The sequence below is a fragment of the Corapipo altera genome, unplaced genomic scaffold (assembly GCF_003945725.1).
Source record: "Corapipo altera isolate COAL_440 unplaced genomic scaffold, ASM394572v1 46, whole genome shotgun sequence".
In the NCBI taxonomy this organism is placed as follows: domain Eukaryota; kingdom Metazoa; phylum Chordata; class Aves; order Passeriformes; family Pipridae; genus Corapipo; species Corapipo altera.
The window spans coordinates 8,130,777-8,153,218 of NW_020884883.1; the positions used below are offsets into that span (position 1 = coordinate 8,130,777).

The following is a 22,442-nucleotide window of genomic DNA, read 5'->3' on the forward strand; positions in this document are numbered from 1 at the left end:
CATTTGTTAAAAGGAGGTCTGCAATTAATTTAGTTCAACAATTTTTTTGGTTATATTTCATTTTTTCATACTTGAAGATGTTGTCAGAGTTCAGTTTAAAGATACAATTTCAATAGAATTTGTCTGCTGTGAAAATTTGCTTACGACCTCAAAGAATGAAGAATGTATACAGAACATGAGATTATCACATTGCAGAGTCTTCTCTTAATATATGCTTCAAGGTTGTTGAAATAAAAGTATAAGTGTCATGATGTGGAGACAACCCTAACTGGATGGCTGAAAATTTAACTACCAATTACTGATGACAGTAGAACAGATCATTAGAACAATGTAAAATGTACGTGTCTTGTCCTGATTCAAAAGGGTTGTGTGCTTGCAAAATCTACCATTAATGCTGATGCTGTGAATTTCATTCTTACCTTCCTGTGTAATCTGTTTGACCATAGTAAAGAAGCATAGAGAAATGTATATAGGTCCTCTTTGTACAGGTCGTGTTTGGTGTTCCATTGTTTTAATACCTTTATTAATTCACCAGGTTTCATGGATGCTAAATATATGTAAAGTTCAATTAAAGAAAAATTACCATTAAACACATGGGTTTGTATGGTGCTGTAAATGACAATCCATAAGAGGAGATATGATCAGGGAATGTTCCAGGCACACATGGGCTTCTGCCTTTGGGAGCACTGTGCAGTAGTCAGAATGCAAGTCTCCATACACCAGTGATTGTGTTTAAGATGGCAGATTGATCATCTATGTAGTATGAAAAGTCAGTTACTGCTCTCACAGGAATGGCTTCAGCATAGAAGTTGGGTTAAAATATATTATTTTGGGAGTAGAAAAACAGAGAACAACAGAACAGCATGGATTACTTTAAAAGGATAGCATGAGACTGGGGGAAGTTTAGTAGAATATAAAACTTAACCAAGGTGATATTCCTTTCCTCTAGCACTTTCACATGAACTCTAAACTTAATATCTCAATAACGTTTTTTTATTTGATGGAAAGCAATGTTTCCCCCACCAAACAGGAAAACTGACAGAAGGAGCTGTTAAACAAACACTTTGTTTAACTGTTAGAGTGTACCTCAGAATTAGTAATACAATTGGATAGTTAAAAAGACTTTTACCTCTTGATATTATTTTAATCATGGCTAACCATACTGTTTTACCCACTGTTTGCCCTTGATTAAATGGCACTTTTCAAAGAGTGTCGTTTTAATTTCATTCCCAACCCCAGACTTCTTGGCACCGCTATAATACAACTCATGCCAGGAAGGCATGCTGCCTGCCTTAGATTATTAACTCATATTCTTTACTCTAGCAATGTATTAGCCTAATAATTTATATTCTTAGTTAAAAGCTATACTAGTATCATCAATCTTAGCTTGTTGTTGATTGGTGATGTTGTTGATGTTATACTTAGGGTGTATTATTACTCCTTTATCCTCATAGCTTTAGGCAGTTCTCCAAGTCTTCTGAGCCTTTTATGCTTTTCCCTGCAACCTAATATTTATTCATACCTTACTCTGTTTCATCTTTTCTTTAAATATGATGCTCATGTGCAGAGTAGGGAGAAGTGGCATAATATGTGCAAAATATTGGCTTTTATGTGCAAAATATTGGCCTTATGAAGAAAACCTGTAGTGTGTTTTTTATGAAATGAGGAGGCAGCTCTTCAGCCTAAGAATGGAGTCATTAAGAAGGCCCTGAAGAAGTCATACTTTGTAACTGTTTCACAACTAGTTACTATAGCTTCTTGCTTGGGTGAAATTCAGAATTACAGTTTTACGTTGTTTCCAAGTCAAAACTGATGTTTCACTTTGAGTGAGCAATGTGTACTAATGCTCGTGTGAGGTCCTTTTCTTGCAGTACCTGAGAAAATTACAGGTATCAGTCAGGGATTAAAGAAGGTAGCAAGACTTGCCTTATGTCTTCTTGTTGAGAAACTTCTGCTTTTTTAAAGTGTTGACATATTCTAAAATAATGACTGGAGACAAATTTGACTTAGGTAAAATATTAGAAGTTTCTGGTTGAAGTCTTGCTGAGTAATTTTTACACCAGACTGATTTCTGCTCTGGCTTTCCAGCAGGATGCAGTGGTTCCTATTGCTGATTATAGTGGTCTGGCTGCACCATTTCTGAAAGCACGGGTGTGAATATTAACACTTTGTGCTTAGGGTAAGCAATAATAATAATACAGTATTTTCCTCTCTTTTTAGTTCAGCCTTCAGTTCTTGGCAGTGGTATTCAGACAATTTCTTCATCTAATGCAATGTGGAAGACAAATTCTTTAGGAGTGGAAAGTATAAGCAGGCAGAGGTCTTCATCTGATCCACCAGCTATTCATCCCCCTGTGCCGCCATTGCGTGTAACATCTACAAGTATGTTTCCACTTTCCCCTGTTTTCCCTTCTGCTGTTTCTAATCATAGTTGGCTTATTTTTCCATTTCCACAACTCATACTTCCTCTTTTGGTGACTGTAGCTTTGGCCTGTCATTCCCATCCAGTAACAAACTGTCTTCTCTGATGTTCCAGTGAGGACTGTATGGTGTAGTGCAGGGTCAGCAGGAAATACTATCTATTACTAGATCTAAAGAACTCATCATTTTATAGTTTCAATGCTGCATTTCTCACTAGTTGTAAAGGTGAGTGTTACATGTAGACCTGGGGCTATGTCTCCAGGTTGTGCTTCATTCTTGCAGACCGTTGGAGTGCAAAAAGTTGTTTTATTGCATTGCCAGCTGCTGTTGTGGTGGTTTCAATAGAAATTTTAATTAATTGCTAAACCTAATGTGAAGTTAGTTGTTAACAGGATTTTAAGAAAAGATGTTCCCCTAAATAAAATTTCTCTGATATTATTCATTCAGTTACTTTTCCATAAAACACAAACTGAAGACCTTGACTGAGCAAATAATATTAGCACTTTAAATATATTCTGATCTGCTGTTTTCAAGAATATGACTGACTTTGGTAAGAATTTTCTTTGCTTGTACTTTAATGGTGAATGAATTTAAGTTCTTGTGAGCTCTCTGACTTTGACTAGGTGAAGAAAAAGGTAAACCTCTTTCCAAAGAGGTCCTCCTTCCAATGGAAGGATTGCATTCTGTTAAAGGTATTGATTGCATGTTGTAAAGCATTTTTCTTAAATGGGGGTAAGTCCTGGAACAGGGAGAACCTATGATGAGAACCCAAGAAACAAAATGAGAAACAAAATGGTAAATAAAGTTTAATTCCATTTTGTTGTCGAACTTTCCTCTATAGATGTACTTTCTCCAGCGCCACCACCTCCAGTGGCAAAGACAGCCAGCATTATAGAAGCTCTGAACCAGCAATCAAAGCAGCAACCAGCTCCTCCACAGACTAAACCAACCCCACCACCATTACCCCCACAACCTCCAAGTAGAATCTCTCAAAGAAAGCCTGTTCCTGGGTAACTGATGTCCTTTTAGTATTTAATATACTTCATCATTATTAGCAACTTATCAATTTTATGATATATAGCATACAAGTCATCTATAAAGCATGCATACTTCTGCCAGTCATGTGTTCTAGAATATGGGAGTGAATAAAGGCAGACCCTAAGGAAACAGATGACAAGAATTTCTGTGGTAAAAACAAGACAGCCTAGGGATTTAAGATTGTATGACTTGCAGAATATCTCCAGAATGCTTAGCTGTGATAGAAATAACAAGCCACAAAGAATAATCAATTCCTAATTATCATCTAATTAAAAAGAGATAATGGGATCTAATGTCTGATTGTGCCATTTTTTGCTCACATGCTTTGTGTAAGTTCTGTTGGTTTTAATCTTTTCACTTGTGGAGTGAAAGAGAAGTAGAGAGACCTGGAACAGAAAAAGTAACTTTTAAATTTGCAAAAAACTAAGTTAGGAAGGAGAAGTGTACTGGAAAACAGGATCATATCCAAAGTATCCTTGACAAACTGGCGTGGTAGTCAAGGGAGAAGAGGGGTGTCATTCAGTAAGCAACACTTAGTAATTAAGAACAATCACTACAGAAACAAAGCATGGAGAGCAGCAGAGTATGGGTAAGCAAAAGTCCTTTGAAGAAGGATCTCTAAGGACATAGTGAATCATAAATAAAAGCAAGTCAGACAACTTGTGCTGTTGTGGAAGAGTTAAAGAGAAATGGTATTGTTTCACTATAGCCTGAAAACTATAGGAATTAATCCTCCCAACTGACTCAATTTCAGTAGTGCCTCAGTGGGACTGCTGTGTTCAGTTTGGGGCATTACAGCAAAAGAAAGATACAGAATAGTGAGGTGGAAACCAGGGGACATCAATAAGGTCTAGAAAATAGGATCTTTGAGAAAAGTATGGAAGAAATAATGTTTCATTCACAAAATGGGACTGAAATACGTAAGCAATCTTGGGCCTTTAAGTTCCTTTTCTAGCCCTTTTATTGCATATACCATACTAAGTAGAGGGAAGACACAACTTGTTGAGGCTTGCTATAATGCACAGGCTAATATGGATACATAATTTTAACCAAAAACAAATTGAAAAAAACAGTGAAAGGAACTTCAGAACTTGGGAAAAGCCACAAATTGCATTAATTGCACCTATATTATTCTTCTCCCTTTTTTAAATTAAGTGCAACTTTCAATTGGCGTAATAAAAAATACAGAAGAAAAGTAGTATTTTTAAAAGCAAAATAGCTGTCACCAGAATATACTGAAGACATGCCAAGACTTTTAGAATTTGGAAAGAACTTTGTATTGTTGCATTTCAAGTTCTTGTTTGTTTCTGAAATGGATCAATTTCTCACTTTCTGCACAGGACTGAGAAGTCATCTGGCTTAACTAACAAAGGGCAGACCAGAGGACCTGGGTCTCTACAACAACCTGGTAATTGTGGTTTAGAAATTAGTTCTGTTGTAATTAAGCTATCATTATAACAATCTAAGGGAGAGTGTGGGTTTGTGGTGTTTGTTTTTCTAATCTACCTTGCACATTTAACTACAGTCAGTACCAACATTCTTCTTGATGTAGGCCCTGATGCCTACACAAGTTCTTGATACACAAGTTCTTCATGAACAGAGTTATGGGCCAGTTAATGTAAATAATGGGGCTGTGTAATAAGCAGAATCACAGAATGGTTGAGGCTGGGAGGGACCTCCACAGGTCATCTGGTCTAACCCCTCTCCTCAAGCAGGACAGCAAGAGTGGATCACTCAGGACCATGCCCAGAGAGCTTTTGTGTGTCTCCAAGGACAGAGACTCCACAACCTCTCCAGGCAACCTGTGCCAGTACTGGGTCACTCTCACAGTAACATTATAAAAAATTTAGTTTGCTCTGTGGTTTGCATGTGTCATAAACAAGGTATCAGATACACATTTTAGAATAGGAAGATGTATTTCTAGTTTGAAAATCTAAACCTCATACAAGTTTCACTTTTAATTAAATTGCAAATCAGTATTGCTCTTTTCATGGTAATAAACAGAGTTTGTTATTCAGAGTTCATTATTCATTCTGCACTTTTCCTTGTCCAAAGTAACTACTACTTTGGGACATTACAGTAATGTAATCTCCATAAAATCTCTACAGTAAAGTTTGTGTAGATTCTGTGGTGGTTGTAGTGGAATTTCTCCTGCCCAGTTTTCCTTCCCACTATATATTTTATGTTCATTTATTTTTACTGTGATTCTTTTTTATTTCCTCTTGAAATATCTAAGGGGAATTAGCTAATGCAAGTGTCATCTGTGTCAAGAGTCTCCTGTAAAGAATACAGCATCTTGATAATTATGGTCTTTAGTCAGAAAGAAAGGTTTTAACAGTACACAGTCTGTACTGAAGGAATGGGGAGATGATATATTTGGGTTTGCCCTCATCTATTATATAGGTTTATCTTTTCGGTAAGGAAAAGAATAGAAAATTCTATTCAGTTACTTAGAAAGAATGATTAAAAGTTAAATACTTATGGAATATAAAAATATTTGTGTCCTTTAAAGAATAATTCATTTGGCTTCAAATGATATTACTTTTTTTTTGAAGCATGCCTAATATTTACTTGGTTTACTTACCTTAGCAGGAGAATCTTCTTCTGTATGTGACATTCCAGGAACACAGGCTGGTTCTACAACAAATACTTTGGCACAAATCCAGCCACCAGCACCAATGCCAAGGAAATCACAAATAGTAAGTACAAAATCTGGCATTTGATTTAATTAAATCTGCATTCTGTTAAACACACTAGACATGATTGTGTATCCTATTATGGAAAAAGTGTGAGAATCATGAAACATACAGAGCCTGTATCCTGTGTTTAAGTATATGTGTGACTTGTACTAAGTATTTATGAAAATTTTGTTTTTCTTGAACTTCCTCTAAGATAGTATATGATTTTTAAATTTAAAAAAACCAAACCAAACCCCCAAAAAACCAAAGAGAAACCAAAGAAAAGAAGTATGGATTCCTCATGGTGTTCAAATGTGTCCAATCCACCGAATGTATGGTTTGACTTACTGAAGATAAATAAGCTTTATGAGTTAGTCACTCGTAGGTGAGCTTGGTGAATGAGTCACTTTTAAGTAACACATAGCTTCATTCTTAATCTTTAGTGAAGTAAGTAATAAGGGAAGTCTGGTGCTTACTTTTATAATGGAAGCAGATATACTCATAGTTGTTCATGTAGGTAGATGAAACGGCTTCAGACAAGGCTACTAGGAGTCAGGCTCAAAAGAAAAGAAACTGATTCTTGTGCAGTTGGTTCTCTTTGCATCTCTTTGTTGTGCATTCACCTGGTGACAGGAGAGAAATCTCTTGGTAAGCACATCCCCAACAGAAAGTGATTGAGGGGGAATGCCTGGACATATTCTGTATTTTTCTTCTCCACCTTCCCCGAACCTTATAGTGACTGTTAGAAAAGCGATGCTGGACTTCAATGGACTCTTGATCTGCTGGTGTAGCCTTTTTGTGCTCTTACTTGCTATTTTCAATCTAGGACTATGAGTGGTAACACACATATTAGCGTCAGTACCTGTGTTCTTATACTGGTGTAGGTAAAGGGATGGGTTTCCAGATGTAGTGTAGCTGTACATTATGTGTAGTTAGCTAGGTTTTTCATCCTTGCTCTAATTTTCTGTTGCTTTCTTGTGCGATAGACATAAAACATCTATATCCTTGATCATGGCAGTATTTCTCTGCAGTAAGCAAGTCACAATATAGAGTCCATACTTTCTGAGATGATGCATGTGACCAGGTCTGGGCTGTTTCATGCTTTACATTCTGTTTAGGAGTGTGGTTCAGTGGGTAGATAATAAACAGAAAGATAGGACGTGTTCTTTCTGGCTCTGTGATGGTCTTATTAATGGGCTGTAATGAAAAAACCTACCTTCTTCAGTCCTGTCTTTCTCCCTTCATCCATTTTTCCTTAGCCATATCCACTGAAATAGCAATTCCAGAACAGACTTCATTGTGTTTGTGTGCATAGCCTTCCATGGTGGTCCTGAGTTCTTAAAACCCCTATTAGCTTTCTCATGCTGAGAAGCCTTGCAGATGTCTGCAGTTCATCTTGCATTAGTTGGGAGTACAACATTTTCTGGTTTCTTGCCTCCCCACTTGTTCAACCAAGTTACTGTCTGTCATGCATTAAAATAACTGTCATGTTTTAGGCCATAACAAAATTAAGTGGTCTAAGTAGTGTAAAGTGGAAGATCTATCCCTTTTGCTTACATTGTCTTATTTACTTTGTGAAGCTGTTGGATCCTAATCACAATTTCTCCCACGTGTGCTGGGATTCAGGTGTGAGCAGTGTGTACACATCTGTTGGTTCTGAAACAGCTGCTTACCTGATTTTCTGTATAAATTGAAGTTGTTGTAGTTTCTGTATTGTTCTTTCCTTTTTATTTTTTTTTATTTTATAGGACAAAATGCTTTAATTATGAGTGAATGGGCTGTTCTGACCAGTTTCTACGGTCAGCATCTTCACTGTTTAATATTAATTACATAGTATGAAGAACAAATATGACTTTCCAGATGTCTCTAGAGCTTCAGTGGGCTGAATTTTGTGACTGAGAAAATCACCTGGGTGACTTTCTTCTGTCACAGGACAGAGAAGTAAGGGAAAACCTGGCTCAGGGAGTGTGTGCTAGTTAAGGTGCTTTAGCTTAATCAATCTAGCTAAAGCATCTTAGCTGAGATTTAGTCAAGGGCCCCTCAGCTAAAGAGCTTTAGCTAGATCAGCCTAGCTAAAGTTCTTTGGTTAAATTGCTCCATTTAGCCTTATACTCCAGCACTTTTTGCTAAGTCTTTACCCTGCCAGAAAATCCAGAGGTCAGCCCAGATTTAGAAAACGGTTGCAGAAATGTGAGTAAAGACAAGACGAGTGTAGCTGTTTATGCACATGTAGACAGTGACTTATCTCCTATATAGTGCATTTACCCAGTAACCTGTTTAACAGATGGAAATTCTTGATTCATCTTTTTTTTTTCTTTTTTTCCCCAATATTTAGATTTTTGAAATCAGACTGTAGATACATGGGAAACTTCCCTGAAAGATTTTATTCCTCTGGGAATGAGATCTGTTTTCATTTCCTTGCCTTCTAAAGAACAAGAAATACCTGTAGTTACTGCACTTTGAAGTTGCCATTTTATCAGCCTTGTGCTGATGTGAAGCTTTTCCCTTTTGACTTAAAAGGTGGTTGTGGTTCAGACTGTCGCTTGTCTGAGAGGGAATGTCTCCAAAATTGCTGTGCTGCCATACCAGGCTGACAGTTCACAGGGGTGAGAGAGCCTCAGGGTGTGCCTGCCCTGAGCAGGCCAGGCTTTAGAATACAAATGGATACTTACAGAACAGCGTAACCATCATTCTGCCTCCCTCCTTCCCCATCCACATTCCCCATTTTTTTTTCTGCATGGTGCTCAGCTCTAACAAAGTAGCACATTAAGAGCCTGTTGGGCAGTACAGTCCACAGCAGAGCATTTTGCTGGTAGAGAATTGTGAATGGAATCTCTTCTCCCTCTACAAGCTTCCTGCTCCATGGCTGACCTAACTAGGGTGTGGGACCAGTCCCTGGGGGGCTCCAGGATGGTGATGAAACCATCTTTTCCTTATCCCATCTGGAGTTATTGTCCCAAACACTCACTGTATTAACAGCCATCTGTGACCTAAATGGCACTTACAGCTCTGCTCTGGCATCTTAGAGTGGAAAGGAGCAATTTTTTCTCCCTATGCCTGGGAAATGGGTAGGCTCGTGGTAGAAAGCTTACAGCCTGCTTCCAGGTCCTGTGTCTCTTCACCTGTGCTGGGTTGTTTTGCATGGAAAACTGTGTAGGCAGCATTATTGTTGGTCTGCAACAAAGGATGAGGAGGCTGAAAACAAACACAACAGCCAACTGGGTTGCACTGGGAGAGGTGTGAGATTAGGATGGTGGATTCTGTGAAACCAGAGCAAAACAATTTTGGCATCATTTAACACAGAACACAGCTAGGCTTGGAGTCCCACTGCCACACTGGAATTGCAACTCCTTACTAAACTTTCCCTTTGAAAGAGTTGCCAAACGGCTCTTGTAGCTGGCAGTCTTCAGAGCACTGCTGTGAGGCAGAGGATGTTTTGGAGGGTTTGTACACTACTGAAGTGGGTTTAACAAATTAAGAAGGGATGTTTTGGCAGGTGGCTGAGGCCTCCCCCTGATAATGCTGCTGCTGCTACCCTTGCTGCACAGAACTTAGTCCTGATCACCCCATCTTCTGAACAAAACTGCAGTGATGTAGAGCTCTGAAGACAGGTTTGGGTGAGCCAAAATGGAAGATTTCTAAGGGAAACCTGGCCCATGTTGTTGGCACAGTGGTTCCAAAAAGCTTTAGGTGCTGCTAAATTCAGCCTGAAGCATGAGCACTCAGCATAAAAGATGTTGCTGAACTCTAAGCTGTGAAAAATAATGGTTGGAAGCAGTTCTGAAACTTTAAATCAACTCCAAGTCTCCTATGTCTCTTCTCTGCTGTATTATTTAAATTTATTTTTTTCATTTCAGTCAAAAACTAAACCCAAGAGAGTAAAAGCAATTTACAACTGTGTAGCAGATAACCCAGATGAGCTAACTTTTTCAGAGGGAGATATTATTGTAGTTGATGGTGAAGAAGATCAGGAGTGGTGGGTGAGTATTTTGCATTTTATGTCAACACACTTTGAAAGAAAGAAATGAAATCTAGAGTTTGACAGTGACTTCAGAAGACCACATGCTGGGTTTCAAAATAAAAAGAAACGCTTCATCTCACGGAAACCTGGTTGCAGAAAGTAATTTAGTTCAAAAAAGTCAAACTTCAGACAAACTTCTAGCTTTTCTCATTCAGAAAAAAAAAAAAATCTAATTAATAGGGTACACAATATATGGGGGACATGGTCTGCGTGATCCAGAAAATTTTTGGGGTGGCGTCAGCAATTTAAGAATCTGCTGCTATTACAGATGCTGTATGGTGGGCCTCAGAAGAGAGCTTTGTATTGTCCTGATTCTTCAGCTGAATGAGACTGAGTCTGTTTGAGCAGGGAAACCATCTCAGCTGTTTACATTCCAGAGTCTCATCGGCTAAAGCAAAATCTTGGAAAATTATTGTGCATGAAAACACTTGCCCATATCTGTTAGCTAGCAAAGAACAGAGCTTCAAATTGCATCTAGATTGACAATAATGCTGTAAAAACACAAATAGATTCATGTGAAACCCAAAACTGCTGAAGTTTGATAAATCCCTTTACCTTGCAGTGATTAAAGCAGCAGCTTAACAGAGGCTGAATATGAGCTGCCAGGCATTACAGATTGCACTGAAATGATGCAGCAGTGGAGGACTGAATTTTCCTATTCTCAAAAATACTACTAGTGCAGAAAAGACGTAGGGAGAGGCTTGTTGTGTTACAGGCAGGAAGTTCACTGATATTTATTTTGATAATACTGGAATATCATTTTGAGATTTAACTTGAAAAATATCTGGACTCTTTCAGATTGGTCATATTGATGGAGATCCCAGTCGTAAAGGAGCTTTCCCTGTATCATTTGTGCACTTTATTGTTGACTAAATTGCTACTGATAAGCGGAGACATTTCTCATTTCCAGCAGTCACAGAAATAAGTTTTGTTCTATTTCATTTCACCTACCTATCTGCAGACACCTTGCCAGAGCACTGCCCAAGTTCTAGGTACTGTAGTTTACTTTTTTATTGCCATCATTCTGATTTGGGGACTTTTAAAACTTTTTTCTATGTGAAAACTTCTCATAAGCAGTTTACACTTTAAAAAAAAAAAACAACTCTTCCTGTATTTTTCAAGGTGAACTGAAAAGCTTTAACAATCAAAGTCCTTGTGTTTGAATATCACAACATAATGAATGTTCTTATCAATCAATTACTGTAATTTTGTTCTACCTTTTGTAACATGACAGTACTACAGTTCAGTGTTGCTTCCCCAGTCAAAGAAATTGTGTGTGCATCTAACAGGGCAGTGAATTTATCCAACTCTTCAAACACCATTTGAAGTGTTGGAAGCAAAACATGCAAGCTGCTGTGTAGTTCTGAATTGGACTCATTCAGCATCTTGCCATACTGGCTGTCATCCAGGATGTCAACAGTTGCAGAAGAAATTATTTTAATCGTGTGTCTTTGGCCAGGTAAAAGTGAAAAAGTATTTCAGTTTACCACAGGAGAAACTTCTTTCTTTCAGAATGGATGTAGATATTTGCTTAAAGTTATCTGAAATCTGTTAGTTGTTGAACTTTCTAGTTCTAATTTTGTGAGCTTGAGACTGTTTTGTTTTTCTATGCTGCACGTGTGTAGAACCTGTTTTTTGAATGTTCTTTATGTATGTTTCATCCATTTTGGTCATTTAATGTGACTACTGCTGGTTAACTAAACTATGGCAATATTAATGAGTTACTACATTAACTCAAGGATTTGAAAACTGCATTTCCTGAAATGTACTTAACTATGATGATGGATTGCAGAGCATTTCTTACACTTGTCTCATTGTAGCGTTTAGACTTTGTCTTTAAGTTCTTGAATTTTCCTTTAGTCATCCAGCAATATGTTCACAGGGAGAACAGATTTGGTGGAACAATTAGGTAATTATCCTTGGTCAGTAAGGTATCTCACACCTCACAAGTACACTACGTTATGTTCTGGTTTATAAAATTTGTGTGCCACTACCTTGCAAACTATGATAGTTTGCAACTCACTCTGTATTTATATAGTATACCCACATATATGGTAGCTACACTGTTGTTAAATTTGTTTTACTGATTCGTGAACAAAGGCTAGGCCATGGATAGTTCCCAGTTGGTTGATGGAATATAAAACACCAATGCAAATCTGACGTCATTTTGATGTTTGTATATTGTGAAATTGTACCAGGTTTTGCTTATGCTACAGGAAACTGAGGCATAGGATACAAAAAAGCAATGTCTAGGTCACATTGGCTTTGATCACGTTTCGTGAATATTGTATCTCTAGATTTATCAAGAGAACTTTGAATTTCTGGCAAATGGTGCTTAAATTGGCCCCTTCATATGCAATGGAAAACAGGCCACCACCACCATATATGCTTATTTGGAGAAAAATCACATTGCAAAGGTGCTGGAAGAGCAACACTGATCTCACCTTGTGCCACCTTTCCTGAATGGTACCGTGGCTTGATGCCTCAGGCGTGTGGGTACAGCCACGTAGATGTTTAACTTTCACTTCCTAGATGCTGTTGCTGCAGTATAAACGGGGAACAAACTGGAATGTTTCAAGATATTTTTATTGCAAGTCGAAGCAAATTAGTCCGTATTTTCAAAGTTCCCAGTAAAATGATAGAGTAATTTAGCACTACGGTTTTATTCACTTACTGATATGTTCAGTTTGCAACACTATTTTGTATGTTTCTATCCCTGATAGAGTCTAGAGAGTAAATGGGCATATTATTTTGCACAGATCTCCTAATGTACAGTATTTTTAACACAGAATCTTATAGTGTATGTAACAATTCGTAAAGTTAAAAAATTATGCAAATTTTCCTTGAGTTCTGCTAGAAGAGGAATACACAAAAATGTCACAACTGGTCACTTAGAAACTAGGAAACTTTTAGACTACAACTTAATAGCACTACCAGTGCAGACAGATAAAATCCTGAGGACCAATAAAGAACAGCTAAGCAAAATTTATCCCTTGATTTCCCATGTTTCTCAAAGTTTTCTCCTCTGGCAGAGAAAAAAGAAATTCTAGAGCCTGTAGATATCTATTTATAATATAAAATCAAGAATTTTAAGTCCAAAATTTTGGCATATTTCATACAACTTTTCAAATCTGATTAAAATAATGACTCAAAAACCTGTTAATAGACAGACTATTAGGTTGCTGTGTTAACTGTTTAAAAAGGAGCAAGTGACACTTAAAATGCAGCTTAGAATGCTATGAGATGTATAATATTCAATTCTGTTGTTTTTATTTTGTTTAGTTGCAGAGCAACTGTATATATTGTATAACCTAAAATCAACTCTTATTTTCAATGTCCTGGATGCAGTGATTTATAATTAGAGCATGATTAATAAATTTTACTCTTGTCAACCAGTCAAATGTCTGGAAAAATAAAACTACTTTTAAAATCTTTGTCTGCTTCTCTTCTGTTCCTTTGCATTGCTTAGGCAATACCGTTCTTTTTAATGTGTAAAAATGATAAATACTAATAACTAGCACATGAGGAAGAAAAAGTACATCTTGTGGACTTTAGCTGGACATAGAAACTGTGTAGATGACTCACCAATGATTAAAGGTGTAAAGCACCAGATGACTCCCTTTTACACTTTGCTTTTGTTTTGTTCTAATATCTGGGTTAAGCAGAACCCAAGCCTGTATTAATAAATTGTTTCTCAGACAAGGAGATAGAAGTAAGTGTCAGTTTTATTTTACATTTCTACAATATTGACATTAATATACAAAACACAGTTTAGGAAAAAAAAAATCATGTTAAATATAAAATTCTTGTCCTGGAACCTGAAGATGGAATAATTTCTTCAAGTCATGTTTGAGGAATGACAGAGTACCATGTGCAAGGTTGTGTGGCTCTTTGCACAGCAAGTCTGTCTTAGGATTGTGTGGCTGCAGCCAGTCTGTGGTATCACAAAGGCCTCTTGTACTACACACTCACGTGCTGCCCAAGAAAATCAGGACTTCTCAGACATTAAAACTGAATCGAAGGCTGTAGATAACACTTTGCAAATGGCTTGTGCTTGTTCCTAAAAAACCCAAACACACGTGTTAATGCTTTCTGAAGAACTTCTCAGAATTCATTTAAAGTGGAGTTTAATGTGGGCCTTTACCCTTCTTTTGGCAGACATGCAAAATGGAGTAGCACAAGTGAGACCTGATTGCATTTCTGTGGCCTGCACTGACACGGGGAAGCTGTTTTAAAGGAGCTCCTTTGAAACAAAGTTTTTGGCTATCATCAGAGCATGGCACCAGCATTCAGAACATCACTTCTTGTGATGTTCTACCCCAGTGCTACCAGCTAAGAGTCTGTGTCATTGGAGCATCCTGACAATGGGTTCTCCTGCTCTTAAGAAAGGATCACCTCCCTTGCTTACAAATATGACTGTATGCTCTACTACCAAAATTATTGCTTGATCCCTCCCTGCTCTGTCCCATCTTAAGAGATATTTCTTTTTGAAAATACAAGTGGAGGATCGTCCTCAGCAGCTACCATAGCACTCTTTGGATTGCAAATTTAGACTGAAAAGAGCTTTCTTGGGTGTGTACATTCACTGGCAATTTTAGGGAATGTAGGCGTTTTCCTCAAAGCTGATCAAATGCAGGGCTGTTCTCCCTCCTCAGCCAGTGCATTTATACTCTTTTTTTTTCCAACTGAGCAATCCTCCTCCTGCTAAAAGCCTTCACCAAGGCCTTAGGTTTTAGAATCTCCCTTCACAATCAAAATTAAAAACTGTTAAGCATAAACTCTTACCAGACTATTGCACTGATATACCCAGAGGCTGCATTCTTCAGAGGCTGCATCTGTTGTTTTCAAAGCCAGTAAACTTTTTCCTGCTCCCAGACCATCATCATAGCAGACCATCCGTACAATCAAATAGAGAGCATGCCTGTGTAACACGTCCTGAAACCACATAGCAAATAAAAGTTACTCTGGAACAGTGCAACAGCTATTTCAGTTCTCCACCTCTTTTTATCTTCCTTACAAAAGAATACTTCAGATTTACTTACAGGAGAAAAATATTCCTTATTAATTTATTTTTTTTTTTAATCGAGAGCTTAAAGATTTTAAAAAGTGGCAGCTTAACACAACTTCAGCTTATATTTTTGCTTCTATTTTAGAATTGCATTCCTATGTGGACTGTGAAGACAAGCTAAGAGAGTTTCAGTTGTTCAGCCTAGAGAAGAGAAGGCTCTTGGGAAGACCTTAAAGCACGTTCCAGTACCCGAAAGGGCTACAAGAAAGCTGGAGAGGGACTTTTTATGGGGCATGGAGTGACAGGACAAAAGGGAACGGCTTTAAGCTGAAAGAGAGTAGGTTTAGATTGAACTGGCACAGGTTGCTGAGAGAAGTGGTGGATAACCTATCCCTGGAGTGTTTAAAGTCAGGTTGGATGGCAGCTTGGTTTAGTAGGAGGTGTCCCTGCCCATGGCAGGGAGATGGAACTACATGATCTTAAAAACCCCTCCCAACCCAAACCATCCTATGATTCTATGACTACGTTCCTGTCCATGCTATGAAAGCACACATTCACTTCCCACCTACTCTCATTCACCCTCTGGGACAGGGGGGACACTCTGTACCTCTGGTACAGATATAAATTAAAACAACTTCTTACTTTTCCAGACAATCCCTTGTCTCAGTTCCGTACACACAAGAAACTTTTCCCAGAAGAGGGTATAGACAAGGTCAGTTGCTTTGGGAGGTAGTAGCCATGTGGCTGTAGCCAGGCTGTTTGTGGCCTGAGCCACAGGGTATGTCCTGATTGTTCCACAGACCTTGTCTGGGACAATTCCACTCTCCACCACAGCTGCATGGTTTCACTATAGTCCCAACACTTCTTATTTTGGCCCTTCCAAAAAGGGGTTGGTTTAAGTCATCCAGTACAAGGTCTCTGCAGACCTACCCTACACAAAGCCTTTCTTCTCCAGCCATCCTACCCTCTGATCATACTCATCTGGTTTATTCCAGTCATACCATCACCAGGGCCTTAGGAATTGAAGACAGCTGTGTTTCCATGTTCAAGGCATTGGACAGCTTGGCCCTGCCAGTAGCTGAAGGGTCCTTGATACAGAAGCTGTAAAAATGGACAGTGAGCTGCTGCCTGCCACGAAACCTTCCAGGGAGAGCCCTCTACCAGAGCTCTTAAAGGTCACCTTGCTGAAAAACATCTCCCTCCCTGACGCTCACTCGGCAGTTGCTCACAACTGCTCACACCATCACCAACTATCACACCACTCCCAGGGCAGCTGGAGCCCACATGGAACTTACTGGATCAACCCTCTAGTCTGAACTTACTGGATCAACCCCCTAGTATGAAAGATGCCAAGATTGTTCACCAAATTACTAGTAGCTTTCAAGAGTTACTTCCCTGGAACTTGCTACAGTGCTACCATGCATGTGCATTATCACCAGGAGAGGGAGGATGAAATTATTTAAAGTACACAGTCTCCTTGTAAATTAATTTCCTCCCCTCCTTTCAGTATTTTGGAACTCTAAGAAAAGAGTTTGGTGAACTAACACAGTAAAGGACAAATTAAATGTCAACAGTGACAGAGATGCAAAAAGCCAGAATTTGGGACACAGAATGCAATGCAATAAAACTCCAGTGCAAGCTCGCTTAACCACAGGCTTTATCAGCATGTCCATGCTTTCAGCTTGAAGACAGAAAAATGATGGATGACAGTCTTAAAATTACCTACTTGATCTTTATCAAAGCACAAAGGAATTTAAGTAATAGTGTAACCTGTGTTTTAATGAGAATTAAGATTTTAGAAGGACTGCAAAAACAGAACACAAAAAAATTCAAAGTCTGAGTAACAACTACTACCCTTCCTCCCAGGCATTAGAAACAAGTGCTTTTTTCTGAAGGGACCAGAGTAAACTTTTTGGCTCCCTTCAGAGCATTCAGCTATTGAGCAATGCTATTCTCTGTCCTCATACTCAAGGCTTTTATGAACAGGCACTGCTGGGCTGTCGATGGGTCATGACTTCATAAGGCCAAGTATTTATGGTATCTGGGGCTCTGAGGGCAACCAGAAGGAAACCACATGGCTGCAATACAAAGCTACACAACGGCAACTGGAGGGCCCTGGGGAAGAGACCGGATTTTTATTTTTAGCAAAAAAGCTACTTGAAGTGCACTAGAAGTAGAAAATGATGCAAACAGAAAGTAGGCTTGATCAATAAAGTGGAATCATGAGGCTTTAATGCTGGAGTGAACTCACACTCTTGGATCAGGAATGCAAGGCTGGAACTTTGAAAAGGTGGGCAATTCAGGTACTTAAAAAAAACCCATCTCCACAGTAACACCAACAGGAACTGCAGGCTGAGGAACCATTGGTCTTGGCCACCACAGTCACACTACTTTTCCCCATTAGAGAATGGCAAGAAAGCCACAGAGAAAGGAAGATAAGCCCAAAGAGCATATAGGCTTGCCTTTCTTCTGGTGCTCTATCTCAAAAGGAATGGCTTTTTGTCATAAATCCAACCAGGAAAACACAGAGCCCCGTGGAGATATGACATGAAGCAGTGCTACTGTGAGAGCTTGTTTGTTTGACTTTTGCTTAAAGCCAGAAATGACATTTTAATCACACAGATCATCCATCAGAAAAATAAATGAAAGCACTTTTCAACTCTCATCAGAAAGACAAGTTTGTGCGAAGCACTTACATACTGATCAGATGTTGAAACTTTAATGCCGTATTTGGAAACTCCCATAATAAACTCCTCTTCACCTGGAACAAAAGGTAACTTTCCATCTTGCTTTGGAGGGAAACAAACAAAAGCCTTTAGTGCAGACAGAAGAACATGAACAATGAAGATACATAACAAAAATGTGTTTATGTGTACTTGGGTCCACTGAGGCAGCAACACCACAAACCCTGCTCAGATTCTGCTGTGTGGGGTCTGCCTGCCACTCACGGCCTCATCCGGTCTCTTAACAGCACGTGAAATATATTCAGGGGAGACTGAACATTAGGAAGCATTTCTTTATTGAGAGGGTGACCAAACACTGGAACAGGCCTCCTAGAGAGGTGGTTGATGCCCCAAGCCTGTCAGTGTTTAAGAGGCATTTGGACAATGCCCTTAACAATATGTTTAACTGTTGGTCAGCCCTGAAGTGGTCGGGCAGTTGGGCTGATGATCACTGTGGGTCCCTTCCAACTGAAACACTCTATTCTGTTCTGTTCTGTTCTACTCTAAATATTACATGCTTCAAGAAAGTAATTTATCATCTCAGGGGGGAGTTTGGCCCTGTGGTCAAATCAGATTGGCTGAAAAACCATGCCTGGTCTATCATGCTGCAGTGACCCGAGGAGATCCATGTTCCACACTGGCAGCACTTTCATTACTTGGCTGTAAAAATAGTTTTAGCATGTATTCAGATTCTTGAAATGTCAAGTTGCTGTATGATGAACAGATATTCTGTGCTTTTAAAGACACAAACAATCAGCTACCTAATGAGAACAACCAGTTATGGCTTTCAGCACAAAAAGTAAGTGCGAGCAACCACAGTTTGGCAAGGATGACCCAAATATTATTCACGTTCTTTGGTCACAGGTTTATGAGTGATTCTAAGCAGAAACTTGACGTTTTCCTCTGTGGGAAAACTTATACAGTTCTGAGGAAATCTGGAGGAGATATTCTTTCCCGGATACTAATTCTAACAGTGCTGGAGGCAATGTAACAACTTCCAGCTGGGATACTTTTCAGTAAGGACTCATGGGTTTTTTGGGTGCATCTTTCCAGTTACTCAACACGACAGAACTAAGTGTGATGGCTTTTGAGATTCGTAACTTAATGCTTTTTTTAAAATGTGCTACTTTATTCAAGTAAGTCTAAAATTTACAAAGAAAGACAGATTATGTGATAATATGAAAGGAACACACCTAAGCTTAAGATGTTCTGACTTCATTGGTACTGTCTTTTGTAACTCACTTACCTGTGCAACATCTATGTAATTTATTAAGTCCAATGGCCCCTCAAGACTTTTGCTCTCATTATATTTCAATTTTTCAATGGCACCAACATATTTAACTCTGAATTCTGCACACGTATCAGAATTACTATTGCTTTGTCCTGCAACAAAATAAAACAAAGACATTCTGAAGACTTCCAGAATCGTAATGCTGTTTTAAGTGGTGTTAACAGGGCTATCTTATTATATTCCCTAATTTTACAGACTTTCATCAAACACTTATCACTCCTCTTTAATGAACTGCCTTAGGCTGATTCAGAACAGCCCCTGGTAAAAGCAGCAGTTTCATATGAATCCAAGATACATCATTGTTTATACCAATTCAAATTTGGAGTTAACAACCTTGAATCAGAAAACATAGAAAAGATGGTTCTATTTTTCTATATCTATTTGTTTTAAATTAACTGTGTGGCCCAACAGTGATACACTGTGATCTGCTGAGCAAGAATAAGTAAAACCAAGTCTTATTTCCATTATCTCAGTGCAAATGTAAACTTGGAAAAGCAGGGAACAGCATCCAAGAAGCTACACCCGATTTATGCTGGTAATAGACCAGTAACACAATTAAGTTTTTCTCACTCAGACACTTTATTTCAAAAACAGTGACTTAATCCTCGATGAATCATTAATAATACTTTAGAGGCCTAGGGCTATGCATGCATTAGTCACCAGGCTATCTAACACATTCACTTACTATTACTGAAAATACCTATTTTTCACCTTTTCCGTTTTCTGCTGTTTTATATGAACGCACATAAAGTTAATCCTGCTCCATCCATATCTGCTCAAGCTCTGATAACATACCTGAACTTTTTGTGGAGTCTGTATCTAGACTGGCCACAGTACTAGACCTGGAAAGTCCCCCGAGACTGGAATCTACAGACTAAGAAAAATAACCATCATCATCAGGAAGTTACTGAGAATGTATTAGCAATTCACTTCTAGATGTCCTTCCTAAACTCTTTTATTTTAAATAAACTTGTGTTTATGCTCTAATTAATTACAGCAGCACTGTAAAATGGGGAGGAAAAAACAATACCACCAGTTTCTTTCCTGAAGTTACCTTTCTGCCTCAATGCAGATTAGACTGATATAAATTCAGCAGGAACCCTTAAAAAGTCCACATATATTTTGAAAGGAGGAGGAAAAGAGAAAATGAACCTTAAGGTTATGTCCACAGTTTTCTGGTACTGCATCTTAACTTTAAGAAATTAACAATTACATGTTTGTTACAATGTTTGAAATAACATAGCAGTGCAAGGGAAGTAAAACAGCACCTTGGAAAATCCAGAATATTCTACTGATCATTGCAAAACCTACCAGACAAAATAGACACATTATTCAAAATGAATCCTTTTTAGAGTTACTAAGAAACCAACTAGTATTGAAGAATAAACTCATTCTTGGTACCTAGCACCATGCACCTTCTTTAAAGACAAGATTTAAGAAGAAATTTTTCCTCCAAACCTTACCATGTGCTGCCAGATAATCTTGTGCTTGTGTGTTTCACCATGGAAGCAACTGAGCGTTCATCTCAGAATATAGGGGCTTTATAATGGATAGGTATTTTTAACTCTCATAACGCAATCTGAGGACCAGAAGTAGAAAGTTCTCCCTGTGGAACCTGGCATTTTATGGAAATCACATCCTACCATCTGTGCAAGTGAACCATTGAACTGTCAACTTGTAACAAACAAAGGTGCTTCACAAAGAGAGAACACACCACATTCAGCTTACCTTGCTTTTGGTGCTGATTTCACTGCTTTGTGAGCTGCTGCTGCTGTGTCGCTTTTTTCCTTTTCTAAACATCTTCTCATAATTGGATCAAGGAAGATATTCTAGGTAGGAAAAATAAAAATTAAAGCTTGTCATATCATCTAGGGAAGGAGTTCCTGGCAAACACCAGTGACTGTGTCCAAAGGGACAAAAAATGGACACTTGTAAAGGACTCTCGGAAGGGGTGTAGGAATGTTCCTCTGGTGCTCTTCATGTGTGGCTGGAGAAAGTTCCTCAAGCTCTCTGCTAAAACTTCCCTAACCTTCTCAATCATCAAGAAAACGCTACTACCTAGTTTAAAGACTGTTGCAAAGGTCAGTTTCTAATGCATGTATAGATTTAGTTTGAGAAACAAGACAAAATTTAAAATTTATATTCCCATCTAAATGCATTAGATGATTTTGTGACTACCATCTAAGTGCCCTACAAAGTGTATCCAATGCAATCTTTGCTCCAATGCCTATGCTTTCATCTAAAACAAAGAAACAAAAACCCCTCCAAAACCAACCAAACAAAAACCAGAAAGCTCCTAAAAAAACCCCAACCCAAACCTATTTCCAAAGAACTACTGACTGGAATACTTGGAGGAGCTGCCATTGCTACTTAACATATTCCTGAAAATTAAAGCAGAATGCATAATACATTTACTGCCTTCGAAATGAGTTGCTGGGCGTTCTGTGAGCATTCCAGAAGCATTTTCCCTGTATCTGCTCTACTACTTCAACTGCTCCACTTAACATTTAGCTGGCCAGGGTCAAGCAGCAGGATGGTGGCTCCCAGCCAGGGACTGCTGAAACCCTATTTCTCAGCTTCAGGGAGGAATACTTTAATTACAAAACTTCAAAAACTTTGAGCAGGCGGAAGAGGACAAAGGAAGACAGCTCACACTGCGGAAAATCATGGAAGACGCACAAGAGGGAGCTTAGATGTGCGGTGCAGTGATGGATTACAGTCCCCAGACCGCTCCTGTGCCCCTCTTTAAGCGACCATTTCGTCCCTGGCAGACTAAAAGCCGCTCTCAGCAACAAGCGGCGCGCAATTCCCCGCGGTACCCGGCACGCCCGCATCCCCCCGGGCTGCTCCAGCCTCCAGCGAGGATCTGGCAGCCCCTCCTTCACAGCAGCTGCTGCCGCCACAAAAGCAAATCTGCCGACTCTGCCTGCACTCTCCGCGGAAGACACAACTCAAAGGCACAAAGGCTTAACATGCCCTTCTTCACAAGCGATGTTAAGGCATCAGGCGATGAGGGATCTCTCAGCAGCTCCTGGCTGAGCACACGGGTCTCCCGCGGTGCATCTTCGCCACAGCGGCTGCAGGAAGCAGCCCGGAGCATCGGGACAGGGCAGCACCGCATCCCGCCCCTGCTGTTCCCCCGGCTTCTCCCTCTGTTCCTGGCGATACCCCGATACTGACGGAGCGCTCACCCCGCTCCCTCAGCCCCGTCCCGACGCCGCTGCTCCCCGGGAGCGCCGGGCCCCGCTCGCCGCCCGCTCCC

The 22,442-nt window shown here is 39.2% G+C and overlaps 2 protein-coding genes across 8 annotated transcripts in view; one reads left to right on the forward strand and one right to left on the reverse strand.

Annotated features, from left to right (window-relative positions):
• Positions 1–13,592, forward strand: part of ASAP2 (ArfGAP with SH3 domain, ankyrin repeat and PH domain 2) — an 84,980-nt gene extending 71,388 nt beyond the window's left edge. For 2 of the 5 annotated variants that reach the window (XM_027641199.1, XM_027641196.1), the window contains 6 exons: positions 2,221–2,382; positions 3,263–3,431; positions 4,800–4,867; positions 6,049–6,158; positions 9,995–10,117; positions 10,957–13,592. In XM_027641199.1, coding sequence (XP_027497000.1) covers positions 2,221–2,382; positions 3,263–3,431; positions 4,800–4,867; positions 6,049–6,158; positions 9,995–10,117; positions 10,957–11,031 — 707 coding nt within the window. In that variant the 3' untranslated portion in view covers positions 11,032–13,592. Of the gene's footprint in view, positions 1–2,220; positions 2,383–2,536; positions 2,647–3,262; positions 3,432–4,799; positions 4,868–6,048; positions 6,159–9,994; positions 10,118–10,956 lie in introns of those variants that run through there. The other 3 variants (XM_027641197.1, XM_027641198.1, XR_003527350.1) reach the window with 2 other exon arrangements.
• On the reverse strand, positions 12,727–22,435 carry ITGB1BP1 (integrin subunit beta 1 binding protein 1). Of its 3 annotated transcripts, XM_027641203.1 has the most exons (7): positions 22,372–22,435; positions 20,909–21,009; positions 19,976–20,054; positions 19,136–19,272; positions 17,863–17,955; positions 14,944–15,093; positions 12,727–14,218 (listed from the first exon to the last, which is right to left on the reverse strand). In XM_027641203.1, the coding sequence occupies exons 2-7, from the start codon at positions 20,978–20,980 to the stop codon at positions 14,147–14,149; spliced, it is 603 nt and encodes a 200-aa protein (XP_027497004.1). In that variant the 5' UTR covers positions 20,981–21,009; positions 22,372–22,435; the 3' UTR covers positions 12,727–14,146. The 3 variants fall into 3 exon arrangements, with proteins under 3 accessions (XP_027497004.1, XP_027497005.1, XP_027497006.1); XM_027641204.1 differs by lacking the exon at positions 22,372–22,435 and having other exon boundaries at positions 17,863–17,927; XM_027641205.1 differs by lacking the exons at positions 19,976–20,054; positions 20,909–21,009; positions 22,372–22,435 and having other exon boundaries at positions 17,863–17,951; positions 19,136–19,245.
• Between the last annotated feature and the right edge of the window lie 7 nt (positions 22,436–22,442).

Excerpts from the sequence above, each read along its gene's own strand:
- ITGB1BP1 (XM_027641203.1), bottom strand. The coding sequence starts at position 20,980 with ATGTTTAGAAAAGGAAAAAAGCGACACAGCAGCAGCAGCTCACAAAGC. Across the intron at positions 15,094-17,862 it reads TTTCAACATCTGATCAGTAT|GACGTGTTACACAGGCATGC; the intron begins GTAAGTGCTTCG and ends ATGTGGTTTCAG. Across the intron at positions 14,219-14,943 it reads TATATCAGTGCAATAGTCTG|GAACAAGCACAAGCCATTTG; the intron begins GTAAGAGTTTAT and ends TGGGTTTTTTAG.